The sequence below is a fragment of the Narcine bancroftii genome, chromosome 1, assembly GCF_036971445.1.
Source record: "Narcine bancroftii isolate sNarBan1 chromosome 1, sNarBan1.hap1, whole genome shotgun sequence".
Classification (NCBI taxonomy): domain Eukaryota; kingdom Metazoa; phylum Chordata; class Chondrichthyes; order Torpediniformes; family Narcinidae; genus Narcine; species Narcine bancroftii.
Window position 1 is genome coordinate 225,580,036 of NC_091469.1, and position 19,061 is coordinate 225,599,096.

Consider the following 19,061-nt stretch of genomic DNA (forward strand, 5'->3'; position numbering starts at 1 on the left):
AACTTACCCTTTAACTTGTCTCACTTCTTCCAAAGCAAAGGAGTAACCATAGGTATTGGCATGGGTCCCAGCTGTGCCAGCCTTTTTGTGATATACCTCCGGTACAACGACGACTACATCGGGGCTGCCTCACGTACCCGTGATGAGCTTGTCAACTTCATCCAACTTCCACCCTCATCTCAAACTCACCTGATGCATCTTCGATAACACTCTTCCCTTCCTGAATCTCCCTGTCTCCATCTCAGGAGACAAGCTTTTCCTAAACATATATTACAAACCCACTAATTCCCACGACTACCAGGACTACATTTCCTCACATCCTGTCCCCGCAAGGATTCTATCCCCTTCTCTCAATTTCTCTGTCTCTGCTTCATCTGTTCCCAAGATGAGGTCTTCTAGTCCAGATCTTCCAAAACGCCTGCCCTCTTCCACAAAAGTGGCTTCTCCATCACCACCATCAATTCAGCCCTCACCTGCATCTCCTCCAGTTCCCGCTCATTTACCCTGGCCCCCTCTGCCCCAGATGCAACGAACATAGAATCCTCCTTATCCTCACTTACCACCTCACCAGCCTCCACGTCCAACACATTATCCTCCGGAATATCCAGCACTTACAACAGGATCATGCTACAAGACACACTTTCCCCTCTCCTCTGCCTTCCGTAGGGACCTCTTCCTCCTTGTCTCCCTTGTGCACGTCCCTCCCCACCAATTGCCCCCTCCCCCGGGTACCTTCCTCTGTGGCCACAGGAGGTGCCATACTTGCTCCCACACCTCCTGCCTCACCACAGTCAAGGGCCGAAACAGGTCTTTCAATGAAGTATGCGCAGGACTGATTTACTGCATTCGTTGCTCCATTTTTGGCTTTCTCTACATCACAGAGACAGGGCACAGATTGGGAGATTGCTTCGCTGAGCACCTTCGCACCAGTGACAGACACCTCCCAGTAGCCAACCATTTCAGTTTTGTGTCACACTCCCACACTCACATGTCTGTCCATGTCCTTACATATTATCCCACCAAGACCACTCACAAATTGGAGGAACAACACCTTATTTTCTATCTGAGCACTCTCTAGTCAGATGGCATTAACATCAACTTTTCCGGTTTCTATAACCTTTTCTCTTCTTATCCCATCCCCCTTCCCTTCCCCTTTCTCCTCCCTCCCTTCCCTCTCTATTCACCTAGCTATCCCCGCTCCCCTGGAACGCTGCTGTCCTCTCCCTTCCTTCCCACCTATCACCTCCTGCCTTTGCAAACACACCTCCCTCCTCCACTCTCTTGTTTGAACATCCGCCAACATTTTCCCATCCCTTGATGAAAGGCTCAAGCCCAAAGGGTCAGTTATTTATTTTTACCTTTGCTATATAAAGAATATTGCTTGACCTACTGAGTTTGCCCAGTATTGTGTTTTTGCTCTAGGCAGAATAAATATAGGTAGGCTTTTTCCACTGGGAATAGGTGAGATACAAACCAGAGGACATGGGTTAAGAATGAAATGGGAAAAAGTTTAGGGGGAACTTCTTCACAGGGTGGAGGGAGTGTGGAACAAGCTGCCAACTGAGGTGGTGAATATTGGCTCAATTTTAACATTTAGGAACATGGATAGGAGGGCTATGGACTAGGTGTAGGTCAGTGGGACTATGTAAAAAAAAAATGGCTCAGCACAGACTAGAAGGGTTGAAGGGGCCTGTTTATGTGCTGTGATGTTCGATGGTTCTAATGACAAATTTCCATTAGGTTACACTTGATTTTTTTTGGGAGGTGCACATTTCCTTCCTTTCACTAAGATAAACAAGTATATGAAATTAGATAATTCAATCTCTATGGCCCATAATGCTGCTTTTATAAGATAGATAATACTGGAGTTCATCAAGTCCTGTATTTTGTAATCTTAAATGGTGTCCTTTTGGATGCAGGTATCTAAAACCAGCTACAATTTTCAAAACACAACTTGATTTAAGGGCAGATGCTCAGGCTTGAAATGCTCCAAGGATTCAGCAAATGTTGAAAGACAAATAATTTCTACCCTGACAGGCAATATCAGAATCAGAGTGCTGATTTTGGCATCTCTTCAAGCTATGCAGTCTCTGTGCACTGGTCAGTTCCCAAAGCTTCTGGGTGTTTTTCTTTTAATAAGTACATTCCAATTCACTTTCAAACCATCTTCCATCACATTTGCATGGAATGAATTCCAGACTTTAACATCTAGCCAAACAAAAACAAAACTTCCACCTCCCCTCCCTTTCTAATTTTTCTTGTGTCCTCTGGTATTAAGATTGCTGACAGCATCACTCCAATAAGTACTCCTTTCACCTGTCCTTTTACCTTCTCAGCTTTGTTTAGGTCTCTGTATAATTCAACTTTGTCATACCAACTTTCTACCTGCAGCCTCTGCAATGTTGGTGCACCGATGCCAATTAGGATTGGCCCAACAGCCTTGTTTTTGTAAAAATATTTAATTATATTATTTTTAAGGTCTCATTAACTTACCCTTCTATCTTCAAAGATTTGTACATCTTATTATGCAAATTGAAAAGTGTGCTCCACTTGCTAGCTACAACTAGAAATGCAATTAAATTAATCTTCAGCTTAACAGCAACAGATTAGACAAAAACAGTTTGGGTAAGAGAATTAAAGCAGAAGAATGTCTTCGAGTTGGAACTTCAAAGAATTAATAGCTTTAACAAACACTCTACAGTCAACCTCATTTGTACTTACAATACTAAATGTATTTTGATCAAGTTCTTCTGACTCTTCTGTGATAGGAACTGGATCACTGCTTGCAGGAAAATTCACCAGGGCATCGGTCTTTTTTGGCTTCTCCTTCACCTCATCGATTATCTACATCAAACAGAATTACTCATTAGTGGCAGCATTAAGCCCAAGGGAAATCACAAGGAAACCGCAGGACATTTCTCAGCATTAAGTGAAGAACAATTAGTGATAGCCATTATCATTGTACTTTCCTGCCCTTTCGACAAATCTTTTTATTATATTTTTTGCACATATAACACATGAACATGCTGAACAAGACCAACAACATCTCAAGCCTGTTTTGTCATTTAATAAAATCACATTCAATAAAATTGAGGAAGAGAATTCCAAATGTTCACAACTCTAAATTTCACCTGAAATGTCTTACAAAGGCAATCTTTTATTTTTAAAGTTCTAGATTCTCTCACATTTGTAAAATATTAAAACATTCTTCTACCTATATGTAATCAGCTATTTCAAAAAGATTCAGAATTTTCTTTATATTCCCCATTTTCACCAGTGCTTCATACTCACCTCGAGTTTTCTATTTGAGATTGCATTTCACTGAAAACACTTTTGAACAATTCATCACCCACTCACCCCAACAATACACAAAAATGATGGATCAAACAGCATCCATGTAACACAACAGGCAGTCGATGTTTTGGGTTCTTCATAAGGAATCCCAGATTGGGCAAATGCCTGAATAAGGGGGTGGGGGGGGAGGCAGGGAGGAGCTGAGGTGATGGGGAGGAGACAGGAAGTGAGAAAAATGCTCTCTGACAGAAGGAGGGGAGTGGGGAGCTGGAGGAAGGAAAAGAGAAAAGGAGTCAAAGGGATGAGGGAAAGCAGGAGGGAATGGCTACCAGGAATTGGAGATCGACATTGAAGCCATCTGGTTAGGGACTGCCAACTAACGTGTAGCTCAACCTGAAAGTACACAAGGGAATGGACAGGCATTTCAATGTCTCAATGGAGTGGAATTGAAGTGGTTGGCCGCTGGGAGATCTTTCCTGTTGCAATGGACAGGGTGAAGGTGACAACAAAGCAATCCCTCAATATGTGTCCAGTCTTCCTGACAGTGAGGAGGCCTCATCGACAGCATTGGATGCAGTAAATGACCCCAACAGATTCACAGGTGAAGTATTGCTTCACTTGGAAGGACTCAGCCCTCTGCCCCTTCCCCTCATCACCTCTGACAGAAGGTCCAGACAGAACGGCCAACCTGTTAGTCAGTTGCATTTAAAAATGGAAAATTGAGCTTCTAGAAGAGTGAATTTAAACCTTTAACTTCATGTCTACCATTTGAGAAAACATTTCCACATTGTACAAAAGGCACTAGCATCAGCCAAGCAAGATCTTAATTCATAAAAGTTCAAAGTACTAGTGCACAAACGAACAAGCATTTTTACTCGGACTGAAATTCACAATTCAGTGCAAGTGTAAGTGAGATTTTATTTGGATACAATTAACACCATTATTTTTAGATATTGTTTTACCTTCTCTTCTTTTACTTCTTTATCTTTATAAATAAGATCTTTATCCTTTTCCTCTTTTTCTTTTGTTTCTTTCTTTTCTTCCTTTTCCTTTTTGTCTCTTCTAGTTTCCTTTGGTTCTTTTTTGACATCTTTGTCTTCGGACTCTCTCTTAACTACAATTTCCTGTTCCTTGTCTTCAACATCTCTTTCCGGTTTCAGTTTCTTTTTTGCGGGCTTTGAGCCTACAAAGTCATCCTATTAATTGGGGAAAAAAAATCAACACATTTCAAAACTTTCTGCCTCCATTCCATGTTGAACCATGAACCCCAGCATGTCTCACCCTAGTCAAACCTCTGATCTTTAATTTCCCCCAGTTTTAGATTCTCATCTTGAATTTATTTCCTTTTTGTCCCAGCTATATTTTGTTTATTGTCTCTTGAGCTTTCCATTTGACACGAACCTATTTCGGAGCTCAGCATTGATTGGGCTGTCATAGCTGCCATTGGCTTTAATTTGAATGAGGAACCAGGAGAGATAGAATGAGTGACAAGTGTTCAGCACTTTTTTAAATCCAACAGGACAACTTTGAACTTGCCAGTACATTGATGAGAAAGTGGTGACTTATCACAGACTGGAAACCAGAAAACATAACATACTTGAAGGAAAACTACTTAAAGGGTTAAGTAGTATCTGTGCATAGAGAAGCAGAGCCATCTTGTCAAGTTAATCATCTATTGTCAGAACCTTTCATCAGCATGACATGCTTTGTGGAGCCCAGAGTTGGGCCGTGGGCACAAAACTAGGTAATATTTCCATGTCATCACAATTTTTATTTTATTTTTTGCAATATTTTACTTTATACCTTGATCTCTCCTTCCTCATCTGAGCTTTTAAGTGAAGGTGGTGGTGGTGATGAGGAATCACTTTTAACATCTTCCATCTTCACAATTTTTACTGCTTTATTTCGCTTACTCCTTGGCTTCCTTTTTTTCGAATTTGCCTTTTTAAAATAAAGCAGAAAACCAGTGTGAGAAAACACAATTCAATACAATTGTCAAAATTTGCATATTTAATCAACAATAATGCCCATCAACACAAATGGCTTTTCAAAAACAGAATGAGTTTCATGCAACAGAAAGATCATTAGAGACCAAAGAATATTTAATATTTTAATTTTCAAAATAGATTCCTTAGAGGAACAGCTCCCTTGCCTTTCAAAATTGTCCTGACCTTTCTCCTTTGAGAGATGCTAGTTGTGAAACCATATTACCTTTCCCCATCCACCATATTTCATCAGATGTTGACATGCAATCACAAATTTAGCTCAAACATCAAAATATTCATCCTCAAAATCCTGAAATTATCTGTTTTAATGCTACGACGGCAGCACAACATTACAGAATAATTTTCCGTGCCTGTGCCTTACACCACCAGAATAAATACAGACTATCATTGGTACTCATGGATTCATGGTGCATAAGCCTTGATACAGAAAATACTCTATTTCAATATGTACCTCAGCAAGCCTTTGTGCTTCCTTTCTGGCCAGATCTTTACTTAGTAGTTTGATGAGGTAGTCAGCTCTGGTCTGCAATTGTTTGGCCTGGGGCTTCTTATCTGGATCATCAGGCAAAATCTAATGCAAAACAAAAAGGATTAATTAACAAGAATACAAAACCAACAAAATTCTTGTAACACAAAATGCCAGTGTAAATAGAATTAAAATACCATTCCATTTGTAGAACTAGTTGAAATTAAGCTTCTATTTTAATGTGATAACTACGGTCCTTCAGATCAATTAAATTTATCTCAGAACTTCACTATTTTCAGAACAAAGACCAAGTTTCTGAATTTTCTCTTTACTTCTGCCATTTATTTTATAGTCACCCTTTAAGAGATTGCTCTTTTCTACATTAAAAGACAGTTCTCCTCATCTGGTCTTGGAATAAATAATAATCTTCAGATATAGTTAACAACTACCAAGGTCAAGAAATCCCATCCCTGGTCCCACCCTCTACCACCACCACATTCAATAGGAAAGATGCAACCTGATCAGAAAACTTGGAACTCAAAATTGACATTCACCAGAATAAATTAGATTGGTCAAAAGCAGGTATTTATAATTCAGCCTGAAATCCAAAGATTTCTTTATTGTCATATAATAAAAACAGGTATACTCCTACACAAAATTGACTTTAGTCAATTCGCCAACAGCAGGAATTGCCCAGCACCCCTTACAGTCAGAGAAAGAGAAGCAAAAGAGAGGTCCCCCCCCCCCACCCCATCCTAGAGTTGGCACCAACAGCTTTAAGAAAAGTTTATTTCCAAAAGTTATCAGGTCCCTCTACCCTCATCATAACACTAGTTCAAGACCAGCAAATCCACTGACTTAGATCATTCTTTCTTTGCACTGTGACAAAATAAATATTTATTATTATTATTATTATTTCTTCTTCCCATTATATATATATTTTTTACTCTTGTGCAGTATGTTTTGCACACCTGGTAAACTGCAGCAAGTAAGACTTTCATTAAATTTGCACATTGTGCTTATGTAAATGATAATAAACTTAAATATAAAAGCATTTGGGTAATACACTGCAAATGCATGTTGGTGGATGGAATTAGCCAAGGATGTATGATAAATCCCCACAGCAATATTCTAAATTTGCGTTGATAAAGAAAGGGCAAGCTTTGCATTAATTATAACTTGAAAATATATTTCCACATGACAAGAATGCCAAATAACCCAAATTACTTTGATGTTATATTCAGTACTTCTGGATTCAACCCCCTAATTGATAACTGCTAAATCATATGCAGTCTAGTGAAAGGTCACTGATCTGAAACATTAACTATTCCTCTCTCATGCTTGACCTAGTGAATATCCCCATCATTTTCCACGTCTCGGACAATCTTGTACCTTGTGCGTTAAATTGAGGTCAGGGTCCATTTTTATCATTTCCCAGCTCCCATACCCATATTCATAGATGCCTATTAAAAGATTGGAGTCATCTTCCTTGTTCCACTCCACATCAAAATGAGCAGCTTTAGTATGACCTGGGATCGTGTACCTGTGTCAGAAAGAAATAATTAAGAATAATACATTTCAAGATTCTACTGAGGTTCACTAGTGAAGACTAAGACTTTTTGATGAAATTATTGTTCTCTGTAAAAAACCAAATAACTTGTGAATTGTAATATGCAATAAATATCAATTTTACTGTTTTGTTCATCAAAAGCCAGAAACAAATCATTTGTGTGCATGGTTTATGTCTGGGGGGGGGGGGGGGGGGGGATTTCAGTCTTTAAAATGCATCATTGCAAAATATTAATAAAATAAAAAATTGGGATAGAGCTGACTATTTATTCATTATCCTTTGATCTTGGTGACTCTGGCATGACTCCCATCCCTGAAAATATGACAGATCTTTCCCAGAACCATGTACCTACATTGTTGCTGCTAATATGTTCGAGGATTTTGGATTTTGACCCACAATGAAGTAGTGACAAGGGTATTCCCATATTAACACTTTCTTACTTTCTCAATTCATAGGTAAGAAGATATCTCAGAGAGCATAGTTTTTTAAAAAAAAGTTGTGCTGGTCACATGTTGATGCTGGTTGCTCAAGTTGAGATGCATATTAACTTTCAAGCAGATATTATTCAAGAGAAATATAGTTTGGATCCATGCATGCTTCAGTGCTAGTGGGAGAAGCTTTAATCAGCTGTTACTGTGGGGTTCTACAGAGCTCAGTGTTGGATATCTTGCTTTTAAGGTATGTAAACAATGATCGGGACATAAATGCTCAGGCTATTATCAAGTTTCTGGAAGATACCCAACAAGGAAGAAACATTTCAGCTGTGGAGTACTAATTCGCGTGCGAGAGTGGTATGAAATTCAATATATATATCTATGTATATAAAAAAGTAGACATTTTGGGGATGCAAACAAGGCCATTTATTAATGAAAAGTGCTAGCATAGCAAATAGCTAGGCCAACAGGGATTTTGGATTGCACATCCTGAGATGGCAGAGGCTAGAGGGATAGGAAAAAAAAAACTAGTTGAGAGAATATTTGTTTGTATTGGCAATGAACGGAATACATGTGCAAAAGAGACATTGTAGGATCTGGACTAAACAAGGAGAAATTGGTTAGACTAAAGGTAGCTTTCTTTGAAACAAGAAATTTAAACAGTACCAAAATTATGAGATTAATGGGAAGGACAAATTTTCATTAAAGGTAAAAAAAAACCATATTGAAGAAAATTAATGAAATAGTAGAAGGGGAGTAAAGAAAAACAGCTGAATCCAAAGAGAGGACTGAAACTATTTCCTGAAACCCCCAAATCATGAAAAATAAACCTCAGCATTTGGAGTCTATTCACAGCCTTCCATGTTGCAAAGAACTAGTATGTGGAAACAGACTAAGAGGTATGGAAAAGTCTCTTTTAACACGCTTGTGTTGGGGAAAAAAGCATCCCTATGCTGAGTCTGAGTCCTCTAAAGATTCCCTTTCCAACAATCATGTTCAAATACGAATGTATTAATTCAACAAAACCAAAGCCTGTGACTTCTCTTAACTAGTTAATGGAGTCGACATCAAATCATGAAATAAACCGAATAGTAAGCGAGACCATGGAAAACTTTTTATGATAGGCATTCTTCTCACGGTCGTAGCAATCATGACAAACAAATACTATACTTTGTTGAAACATTAATATGTGAAGTGAAATTTGTTAGTTAGGAATGATCAGAAAGGTTTCCAGACACAATATGTAGACAGGCCAACCAGAGGAGAGGCTATAAGGGTTAAGTTGTTCCCATTGATGGGGAGACCAGAACCAGGGGATGTGGCTTCAAGATTCAGGGTAGTACATTTAGGACAGAGATGAGGAGGAACTGCTTTTCCCAGAGGGTGGTGAATCTGTGGATTTTTCTGCCTATTGGAGCAGAGGAGGTGACTAAGACAAGGTTGGATAGATTTCCACATAGTAAGGGAATTAAGGGAAATGGGGGAAAGGCAGGTAGGAAGGAGCCTATCATTATAACCATTATGTCATATTGAATGGTGAATCAGGCTCGACGGGCCGGATGGCCTACTCCTGCTCTGATTTCCTATGTTCTTATATAATTGACCTGGTATTGGGGTCAGGTGTAGATCTCTCAGTGGGCGAACATCTCAGAGAAAAGGATCACAACTCTCTCTCCTTCACCATAGCACTGCAGAAGGACAGGAATAGACAATTTGAGGACACATTTGGAATAGGGGAAAATATGATTCTATTAGGCAGGAGCTTGGGCACAAATTGAGAGCAGATGCACTCAAGGAAATATATGGCAGAAATGTGGCAAATGTTTAGGGGTGATGGTGGAAATGTATGCCTGGGATTGGAAGAGGTTACAGAAGTCCTTTATGAATACTTTGCAATGGTGAAGATGACTTAACGAATGCTTGAGCATGTTGACATTAATAAAGAAGATATGCTGGAGCGTTTGAAAACCACAAAATTTACCCAAGGCTACTGTGGGAAGCAAGGGGGGGGGATATTGCTGAGCCACTGGCAATGATCTTTGCATAGTCACTGGGAATAGTAGAAGTATTGTAAAATTGAAGGATTGCAAATGGTGTTTCCCTTTTCAAGAAAGGGAATGGAGGTAACCCAGAAAATTCAGTGGTGGGCAAATTATTGGAGAAGATCCCATGACACAGGATTGACAAGCATTTAGAGGCATAATCTGATCAGGGATAGTCAGCATGGCTTTGTCATGTCTCACGAGCTTGAATGAATGAATGAATGCTTTGAGGATGTAACAAAGAACACTGATGAAGGTAGAACAGTGGATGTAACATATACGTATTTCAGTAAGCCATTTGAGAGGTTCCTCATGCAAGGCTCTTCAGAAAGTAAGGAAGCATGGAATCCAAGGAGGCCTTGCTTTGTGCATAGAGAATGGCATACCCAGAAAAGGCAGAGGGTGGTGGCAGATGATTTGTATTCTGCCTGGTGGTTGGTAATCAGTGGTGTTCTGCGGGGATCTGTTCTGTGAGCTGGATGAGGAAATGGAAGTTTGCGGATGACATAATAGTATTTTTTAAACTGCAACGTTGGGAAAATCACTGAAAAAAATTAACATCATTATTGCTCGTGTGGTTGTCCACACAAGGTACCTTTTTAGATGGCAACAGTCCCGAGGACTTGGACGTGCAGTAGAGTGAATGACCGAGAATGAATTTTTCCAGCACGGTTTACACTGCAGGCTTCCTCCAAAATATTGTAGGGGTCCTGCAGGATAAATATCGGGGTGCAGGAGTTGACTCCAAATTCCTGCACATTCCTTTTTAGTCTGCCCGGGTAGTGGGAAAATTCCTTGATTGTGCCGTTACATGCCTGCAGTCTATAAACCCCTAAAGTTGGTGGTGTTGTGGATTAGTCTAGAGGGTTACCAGAGATTACAAAGGGACACTGATATGACGCATGCAGGGATAAGAAGAGGAAGGTGGAAGTTTAACACAGAAAAGTATGAAGTGCTTCATTCCAATAGGGTCAAGTTGAAGGAAGATTGTTAATGGGAGGACTCAGAGCAGTGTGGGACAAACTGAGATTTCTTGGGGTCCCTGACCATAGGCTGCTGCGCAGGCTGATGATAATGCTGTTAAGAAGGCACGTGGTGTGTTGACCATCATTAACCATGGAATCGCGTTCAAGAGCTGTGAGGTAGTGTTGCAGCTGCAGAAGATCTTAGACCCCACTTAAAATATCATGTTCAGTTCTGCTCACCTCATTAGAAGAAAGGTGTGGATGCTATGGAGAGGTTGCAGAGGAATTTACAAGAGTGTTGCCTGGACTGGAGAGCATAGGACGAGTGAATTTGGTCCTTTCTCCTGGGAACAATTGAGAACGAGGGGTGACCTGATGATGATGAGAGATTGATCATGTGGATGGCCAGAGGCTTTTTCCCAGCAATGAAATTGCTAGCAAGTGGGGGCATTGTTTAAAGTGCTTGAGAGTAAGCATAGAGAAGATAGATGCAAGAACTATGTTTTGCACACAGAGAGTAGTGGGTGCATGGAATCCACTGCTGGCAGTGATGGTGGAAGCAGGTACAATAAGATTTTTTTTAAGAGAACTGAGAAAAATGGAGGGTTATAGTCAGTAAGTTCTGGGCAGTTGTTATTATAGGTTAGCAAGTTGGCACAACACTGTGCAGTGGTGATGATTTTGATATTCTATGTGAATTGCACTAGGATTTTTATTTTTATTTTTCAAGGTTCAATCTCTGAGGTACATGAGAGCTCATTTACAATAATGGAAGATAGTAAAACTAATCAATTAAATTGAACAAAGTGAAAGCAGCTGGAGCGACTCATTGGATCAGACAGCATCCATGAATAGAAATGGCCAGACAACCTTTCAGGATGGGATCTTTTATCAAGACTAAAGTAAAAATGCATATCAAGTATATCAACAGTGGGGTGAGGGGGTTGATGTCGGGGGCAGCTGAAGCGATAGAGTATTGGATAGAAGGTGGGAGAGGTGGAGAGTCAAGTAATGGGAGTCCATTGGGGAAAGGGTGTGGGAGGAAGTAAAGGATTAGAGGAAAAAGTTGGAAAACATGAGAAAAGAATAGAACCAAATAGGGGTGGGGTTATCTGAATTTGGATTAATTTTCCCAACTATTTCTGCAGAGATACCTGACGTCGATCTCATCTTTTGATAGGGTGCGGTTAAATGTAAACATGAGGAATAACATATCATATTTCTCCTGCACGGCCTTTAACTCGACATCATAAACATTGATTTTCCAAATTCAGAATACCCTCACCTATCCAGTTCCACTGTTTTCATTTCCTATTTACCAACTCTCATTTTTACTTCTCTCTCCCCTCTCCTGGTCTTCTCCTGTCTCTCCATCGCTTCTACCTTTTGTCCTATTTCCTATCACTAGCTCTCCTCCTAGCCTTTTCTGCCCCTTGAAACCACCCCTTCCTACTTTAGTCTAGATGTGAGTCTTGAACTGTAACACTGACTGACCATTTCTCTCCATGGATGCTGCCTGACCCACTGAGTCCTTCCAGCTTCTCTTTGTTCACTCAAGATGATAGCATCTGCAGTTTTGGCATTTACCTACTCTATTAAAGTCAGGTTTAAAATTATTTAAAAATAAACATACTTCTTCCTATCCTCTGGATCTGGTGGAATCGATTTGTGCAAAGGTGCCAGCTCCTCTTCGTGCGCAATGACGAGTTTAGCGTTCACCTGAACACCCGAGATGCGGAACGTAGGTCCTTTCACTTTACCACGCCTTGCAGCTATTCCAAAACACAAAATGTCAGGCGCTATCAAAATGAAGATGGCAGTGCAAATAGAGCAAGTGTTTGTTGCATTTATTAAGCCAGAAAGGGAAGACAACAGGAAAAAGCAGAACAAGATGAAGAAATCCCTGACATTTTATGAAATACTCCTGGGTTATGGGCATGCACAACATTGAGTGCCCATCTCAAATTGCCCTTCTGTAGGTAATGATGAAGCACATTGTTCTCAGTTGATGATATAACTATTGGACTTTACTAGAAAAGATAAACACCAAAAAATGTAAACAGTAAAATTTAGATGAGCATTTCAAGATAAAGGAGGATCAAATCAAGGGAAGTCAACATAAAAAAAAAACAATACAGTATGTTTCCGATTATACAAAATGCTTGCGACCTGACCTATCTCAGTTAAGTGGATTTTTCAATATTTGGGAATTTTCTCGAAGCAGACCTGTAGCATTGGGAGAATACTTGTATCAGCTATTGCCAATCCTTGACACCTCCCCATGTAGTTGTCGATCCCCGACACCTACCACTGCCATTGCCAATCCTGCCCGGAGGCCCGAGGTTCCCACTCCTGCTGGGAGTCCAAGGTCTCACCACAACTGTAAGTAGTGGAAGACTGCACAGGGAATGTCCTCCAGCAGAATTTCAGCAGCAGTGCGGCTTGGGTGGGCAAGTAAGGAGAGAGCAGCAGCATGACTTAGGCAGGCGAGTGGGGAGAGAGCATCAGCGCGGCTTGGGCGAACAGGAAGAGAGCAGCAGAGCAACTTGGGCGGGCGTGTCGGAAGACAGTGACAGGTGGGCACATTTTTTCAACTTTTTGTTCAAACTATGACATCATTGCCACACCTGAAAATTTTTTTCGATATTCAGAATTCCGGTTGATCGGTTTTTGGTTAATTGGAAGTATACTGTAAATTAGTTTTATCCAGTGACAGTTTTTTTCTCAACACTGATTTATTGCAGTCACAGACAATATTATTACATAACTGTAAGGAAAAGTGAAATGTAATTATAAAGCATCTTTCAGAAAACCTAAGGTTTTTATAGGCCTTTATGATCTGCAATCACTGTCTTCATTTATTAATCGTGGAAACCTAAGCGCCCATACTCAACACCCATTAACAGCAGCGTAACAATCAATCTGTTTCACCGACATTATTCAAATATTTGAGGATAAAAATTGGCCAAGACACTAAAGATAACATCCCTGCTGCTCTTCACAATTTCACCCTTAAGAGGGCAAGTGGGGTCTTGAAAAAGTAATGCCCTCACTTCTGCAGCAAAGTTCTAACTGAACTTTTGAATCTGTCTCTGCAGTGAGACTTAAGCCCACATCTTATGACTCACAGCTGTAGCTAACCTTTATACCAGCCAGTCTCAACTTTTTTTTTGCCCCTTAGGATACTAATCAAAGTTTACGGCCCCCTTTCCTGTGAAGTAGCAGAATTGGTTTATTGCATACTTCTCTCCTACTAACTACATGAAAAATATAAGATATTTTATGACTATAATTGTACAATATGCTATTCATAGAAATTGGAAAAATCAGGATTAATTTATACCTGTCTTCTCCTGCCCAGTGGACTCTCGTAGAGCCTTAATGCAACCATTATGCACCATCTCTCCCAATCGCCTGAGATCTACCTCAGACTTATCCACTAGTTCAGCATCACGAGCAATTGCTTCTAGTCTAGTAAAAGATTCAATACGTTACAATTGAGCAGTTTTAAATATATTTTGCAAATTTTATACTAACACAGGTGGTGAAAACAAACTTCAAATATAAACATATTTACTCCTTGTTTTACACAAACAAATTGCATACCTATCCAGAGGTCCACCGAATTTCTTGTAACTCTTGATGAACCTAACAAATACAAAACAGTGTTACTAAACTGGCAATTGCATTAAATGTGAATTAATGCTTAATCATCAACACTTCACAAGGAACCTGCTACTGCCAAATGTTATAATGATTTAAAGCATCGAAAATTCAGTTCAACTGTGCTGACACAGCATTTCACATCCAATTATTGATTGCAGGTGTTTTGTGGTAATGATTTTTCAGTATTTACTTGAAGAGTTCTTAGTGTGTCAATCAGTAAATCAGACATATGGATTAATTGTTATACTATTATTGTATATATTTCATGGCAAATGCAATGGGTATGTCACCATTGCAGAGGACCTGTCCTGTTATTCCTTCATGGAGCAGCTGAATCATTTTTATGGATTTCCTTGGACATCTGTAAGAACTCAAGATGATCCAGAGAGGTTCCCTGTTTACACCGTCAAATGCCTTTATTAGAAGTCAATGAAAACAGAGTAAAGAGGCTTGTTCTGTTCAATGAACTTCTGAATTTGTCTCATGGCAAAAATCACGTCCACTGTACTCTGCTCTGGCCGAAAGCTGCACTGCGCCTCCGGGAGATCCTTTTCTGAGACAGTGACAAGTCTGTTCAGGAGGATGTGGGCGAAAATCTTGCCTGCAATGGACAGCAGTGAGATACCCCTGTAATTTCTGCAGTTTGATGTGCTTCCCTTATTTTTGTAGAGTCACGATGAGGGCATCGCAGAAGTCATCAGGCATCTCCACTGTGATCCAGATGTCTTGGAATGCCTGTAGTGCATTTGGGCTTAGAGCTTTGTAGTTCTCGGCAGGAATACCATCCTGCCCTGTTGCTTTATTTGAATTCATCTGCAAGATTGCTTTATTGATCTTATCAGTAGAAAGTGACAGGTCTAGGTCATACAGGATGGGGTGCTGAGGGGGATCTGCCATAAGACATCAGGATCATCTGTGGACGGCCTATTGAGTAGGTTGGAAAAGTATTCAGCCCAGTAGTTCTTCAGTCCTTCCTGGGTTTTGGTCTGGCTCAAACCCATCAGATGACATCTTGATTTAGAAGCACCATAAACTGACTTTATGGTGATGAGAAACTCTCTGGTGGCATGCATGTCTGCAAATCTTTCCACCTGCTCAGCCTTTCTCTGCTACCATGTCCCTCATTTCTCACAGTTCTGCCTGTACTTTGGACTGCAGATGTTTAAACTTGACTTTCTTTGAGACAGATGATGGGTCATTTTGCCATAGGCCTTGTTCTTGGCCAGAAGGACAGCTGAAATGGTCTCATGGTTTTCATCAAACCAATCTTGATGCACTCAGGTTTTCCTTCTGGGTATGGTTGTTGCAGTCTCCATGACAACATCTTTGAAATGCTTCCACTTTTCAGAACAGGTTCCCACAAATGGTGAATTACTGGCGAATTTTGAAAACGTTGGACTTGACCTGGATCTTGCAGTCTGCTGATGTTGAATGATACTCTGACAGTCTGATTGTTTCTGATGCAAAGGGATTACGTGCAGGATTAGGACCGACTGAACCAGCCTGTGATCTGTCCAACGCTCAGCACCTCGCACGGCCCAGCTGATGGTGATGTCTTGAAGGTTACGCTGCCGGACTATGACATACTCAAGTAGGTGCCAGTGTTTGGACCTAGGATGCATCCAAGAGGTGACACATCAGTATTTGCCATTTCTAATGGGGTGAAGCAGGGTTGTGTACTAGCCCCAGTCTTGTTTAATCTGTTCTTCACTTGCATGTTGTCACATGTTGTCCAAGGTCTGGAGGAGGGAGTGTACATCAGGTACTGAAAGGACTGCTCTCTCTTTGACCTTCGCTGCTTGAATGAATGGACAAAGTGCTTCATCCAAGAAACCTTTTTTGCTGATGACTGTGTGCTCTTGGCGCACAAGATAGTGAACTACAGTTAATACGGAGCAAATTCTCAGATGCTGCTATGCTCTTTGACCTGTTCATCAACCTGAACAAGATTGAACTACTCCATCAGTCCATGCCAAACACCAACACCATAGAACCAAAAATCACTGTTGACAACACCCAGCTGACAAATGTAAACAGCTTCAAAACGATGGGGAGCATCATCTCGAGTGACGGGTCTCTGGACAAAGAAATTGACTCCAGGATCAGCAAGGCTAGCCAGGCTCTGGGGAGGGTGCGTACCAGAGTGCTCAATCAACACAACGTCCACATCTCCACAAAGCTGAAAGTCTACAGAGCTGTGGTCATCCCTTCTCTCCTACATGGATGCGAGACCTGGACTTTGTCGCATCAAACAACTGGAGAAATTCCACATGCACCCCATCCGTTCCATCCTTGGCATTCATTGCAAGACCAGGTCTCCAACCTGGAGGTCTTAGGTCACACGAAGTCCACCAGCACTGAGTCCCTGAACATCAGAGCCCAGATGCAGTGGGTGGGGCATGTCATCAGAATGATAACCACCGTATACCTCACCAGCTGCTCTATAGTGAACTGAACATTGGAAGAAGACGCAAGCGCAAAAAGACGCTGTGAAGGAAATCCTATGCTATTGTGGCATCCGGTCAAGAGAACTAGAAGCTATGGTTGCTGACAGATCCCGTTGGCGAGCCCTGTGCGATGAAGCCTACACCATTCCAAAAACTGGTGAAAGGCCGTGAACAGCGTCACAGAACAGCAGCCACAGTTATTACAACAACAGATTTCCAGTGACCCCATTGTGCTAGACTTTGTGCTTCAGACTGGGGCTGCAACGCCACCTTCATGTTCACAGAAGAACTGCACAACAACACGTCTTATTCGAACCGAAGGACGACCAATATTAAAATATATATTTCATAAGGCATCATCTGTGAAGGGGAACTTAGCCTTTAATCCAAAATAATGCAAGTAAAAACTTGGGATATTCAGCATTCAATTGTTGTTTAACCAGAAAATTTTAGTGTACGTTCTTTTCGTTTTCAGGTTAGCTGTATGGGGTAACTTAGATCATTTGGCTTTTAACAAACTGAGATTCTGGGCTTAAAATCAATTTCTCATTCATTAAATTTAAATTAAGACATACAGCACTGTAACAGGTCAATTCAGCCCTACGAGTCCGTGCCACCCAAATTACACCCCATTAACCTACACCCCAGTACATTTTTGAAGGGTAGGAGGAAACCGGAGCACCTGGAGGAAACCCACGCAGACACAGGGAGAACATACAAACTCCCTACTAGACAGCGTGGGATTCGAACCCAGGTCCAGTCCTGATCAACCGTGCAGCCCTTAATAAGGATGTATAATAAACACGCATCTATATTAATCATATTTTATTATAGGATCTTTGGAGTTGAGCAGATAAAAATAATCATGAAAACACAAGATAAAAAAGAAGCAGAGTGCTCATCGGTCTGATCTAATTTGAAAATCGTACCTTCGAATCTCAGCATCACTAAATCCTTTGATATTTTCACGAGGAATTGTGCGAGGTCTCCCGCGTTTTTTAGGACGTTTCCCTTCAGAAGCTGATTCACTGTCAGAGTCTGAAGATCGCCTCCTTCTTCGCCTCCCTTCACTACCATTAAAACTTATCTGAAAAAGAGAGCACAAAACTAAATTTTATATGGAACTTTTCCAAATATAAAATGCCTTTCAAGCAGCCCAATACTTTGCAACACTGAAAATAAGTGAGAGTATTAAAAAAGTTTGCTGCTTTTTCACTTTAAAATACGCCAAAAGGAAAACATTTAAAAAGTATTTGATGTTTTGGTTAAGATTATGTGAATAATCAATGAAAGGAACTAAGTTTGTAATTACGTGCTCCTGCAGATCATTTTTTCAGCTCTAAAATATCTACAGTGTACTTTAATCATGGAGTATGTTTCATTTTTGAGAATATACTGCATTGTGAGAAGACACTCCAACAAAAGATTTGTATGGATAATCATTCTGGTTATGTTTCAGTTCAGAAGACACAACCTTGTTTTGGTTGCCACACTGATCAGTTTCTAACTGTACTTGTACCTGGGAAATGATGCCATCTAGTGGGCAAAAATAAGTACTATGAAGCAGTATCTAAGAAAAGATCAACACATATGGGAGCCAATTTGATCTCTCAAATCTGTGCAAATTGCAATGAGATCATGACTGTTCTATGTCCAAAACTCAGATACCCCCTTTACCTTGAAAAAAAATCCCCTTTCTTCATTTCTACCTTTTTCGCAAAAGTTTTTTTTAAATTTAATTTTCTAACTTCTGATGGCATGATACTAACCATCTCTCTCTCTCTCTCTCCCCCTTGGTCCTGGTGACCTCCAAGACTGAACTTCTGTCGCAACCTCAAACCTTGGCCCCAGCGACAAAAGTGATCAAGCCTCCAATGCGAACTCTCTCCCTGGACCCGGTGGCCAACAGTTCCTGACATGGACCTCCACCTTGGCCCTCGCGACCTATAGGACAGAGCCTCCATCACAAAGTCGCACCCTGAACCTGGCAACCAATAAGACCAAGCCTTAGATGCGGGTCTCCACTTTGACCCTACTGGCCTACAGGACTGAGTCTGTCAAAAATTTTAACCTTGACCTCTGCAGTCCACATGACTGAGCTTCTGCCGCAAACTCTCTCTCTGGTCCCTCTCAACCTTCCTACCCTTCATCTCCTCATTCTATCTTATCCC

At 40.7% G+C, this 19,061-nt stretch overlaps 1 protein-coding gene across 3 annotated transcripts in view; it reads right to left on the reverse strand.

Moving 5' to 3' along the window:
- chd1 (chromodomain helicase DNA binding protein 1) overlaps positions 1-19,061 on the reverse strand; it is a 196,369-nt gene that overhangs the window by 14,097 nt on the left and 163,211 nt on the right. For all 3 annotated transcript variants that reach the window (XM_069892317.1, XM_069892325.1, XM_069892309.1), the window contains 9 exons: positions 17,820-17,977; positions 14,384-14,425; positions 14,121-14,248; positions 12,411-12,549; positions 7,159-7,309; positions 5,752-5,871; positions 5,098-5,235; positions 4,257-4,490; positions 2,722-2,844 (listed from right to left, as the gene is read on the reverse strand). In XM_069892317.1, the coding sequence (XP_069748418.1) occupies positions 2,722-2,844; positions 4,257-4,490; positions 5,098-5,235; positions 5,752-5,871; positions 7,159-7,309; positions 12,411-12,549; positions 14,121-14,248; positions 14,384-14,425; positions 17,820-17,977 (1,233 nt within the window). The remainder of the gene's footprint in view (positions 1-2,721; positions 2,845-4,256; positions 4,491-5,097; positions 5,236-5,751; positions 5,872-7,158; positions 7,310-12,410; positions 12,550-14,120; positions 14,249-14,383; positions 14,426-17,819; positions 17,978-19,061) is intronic.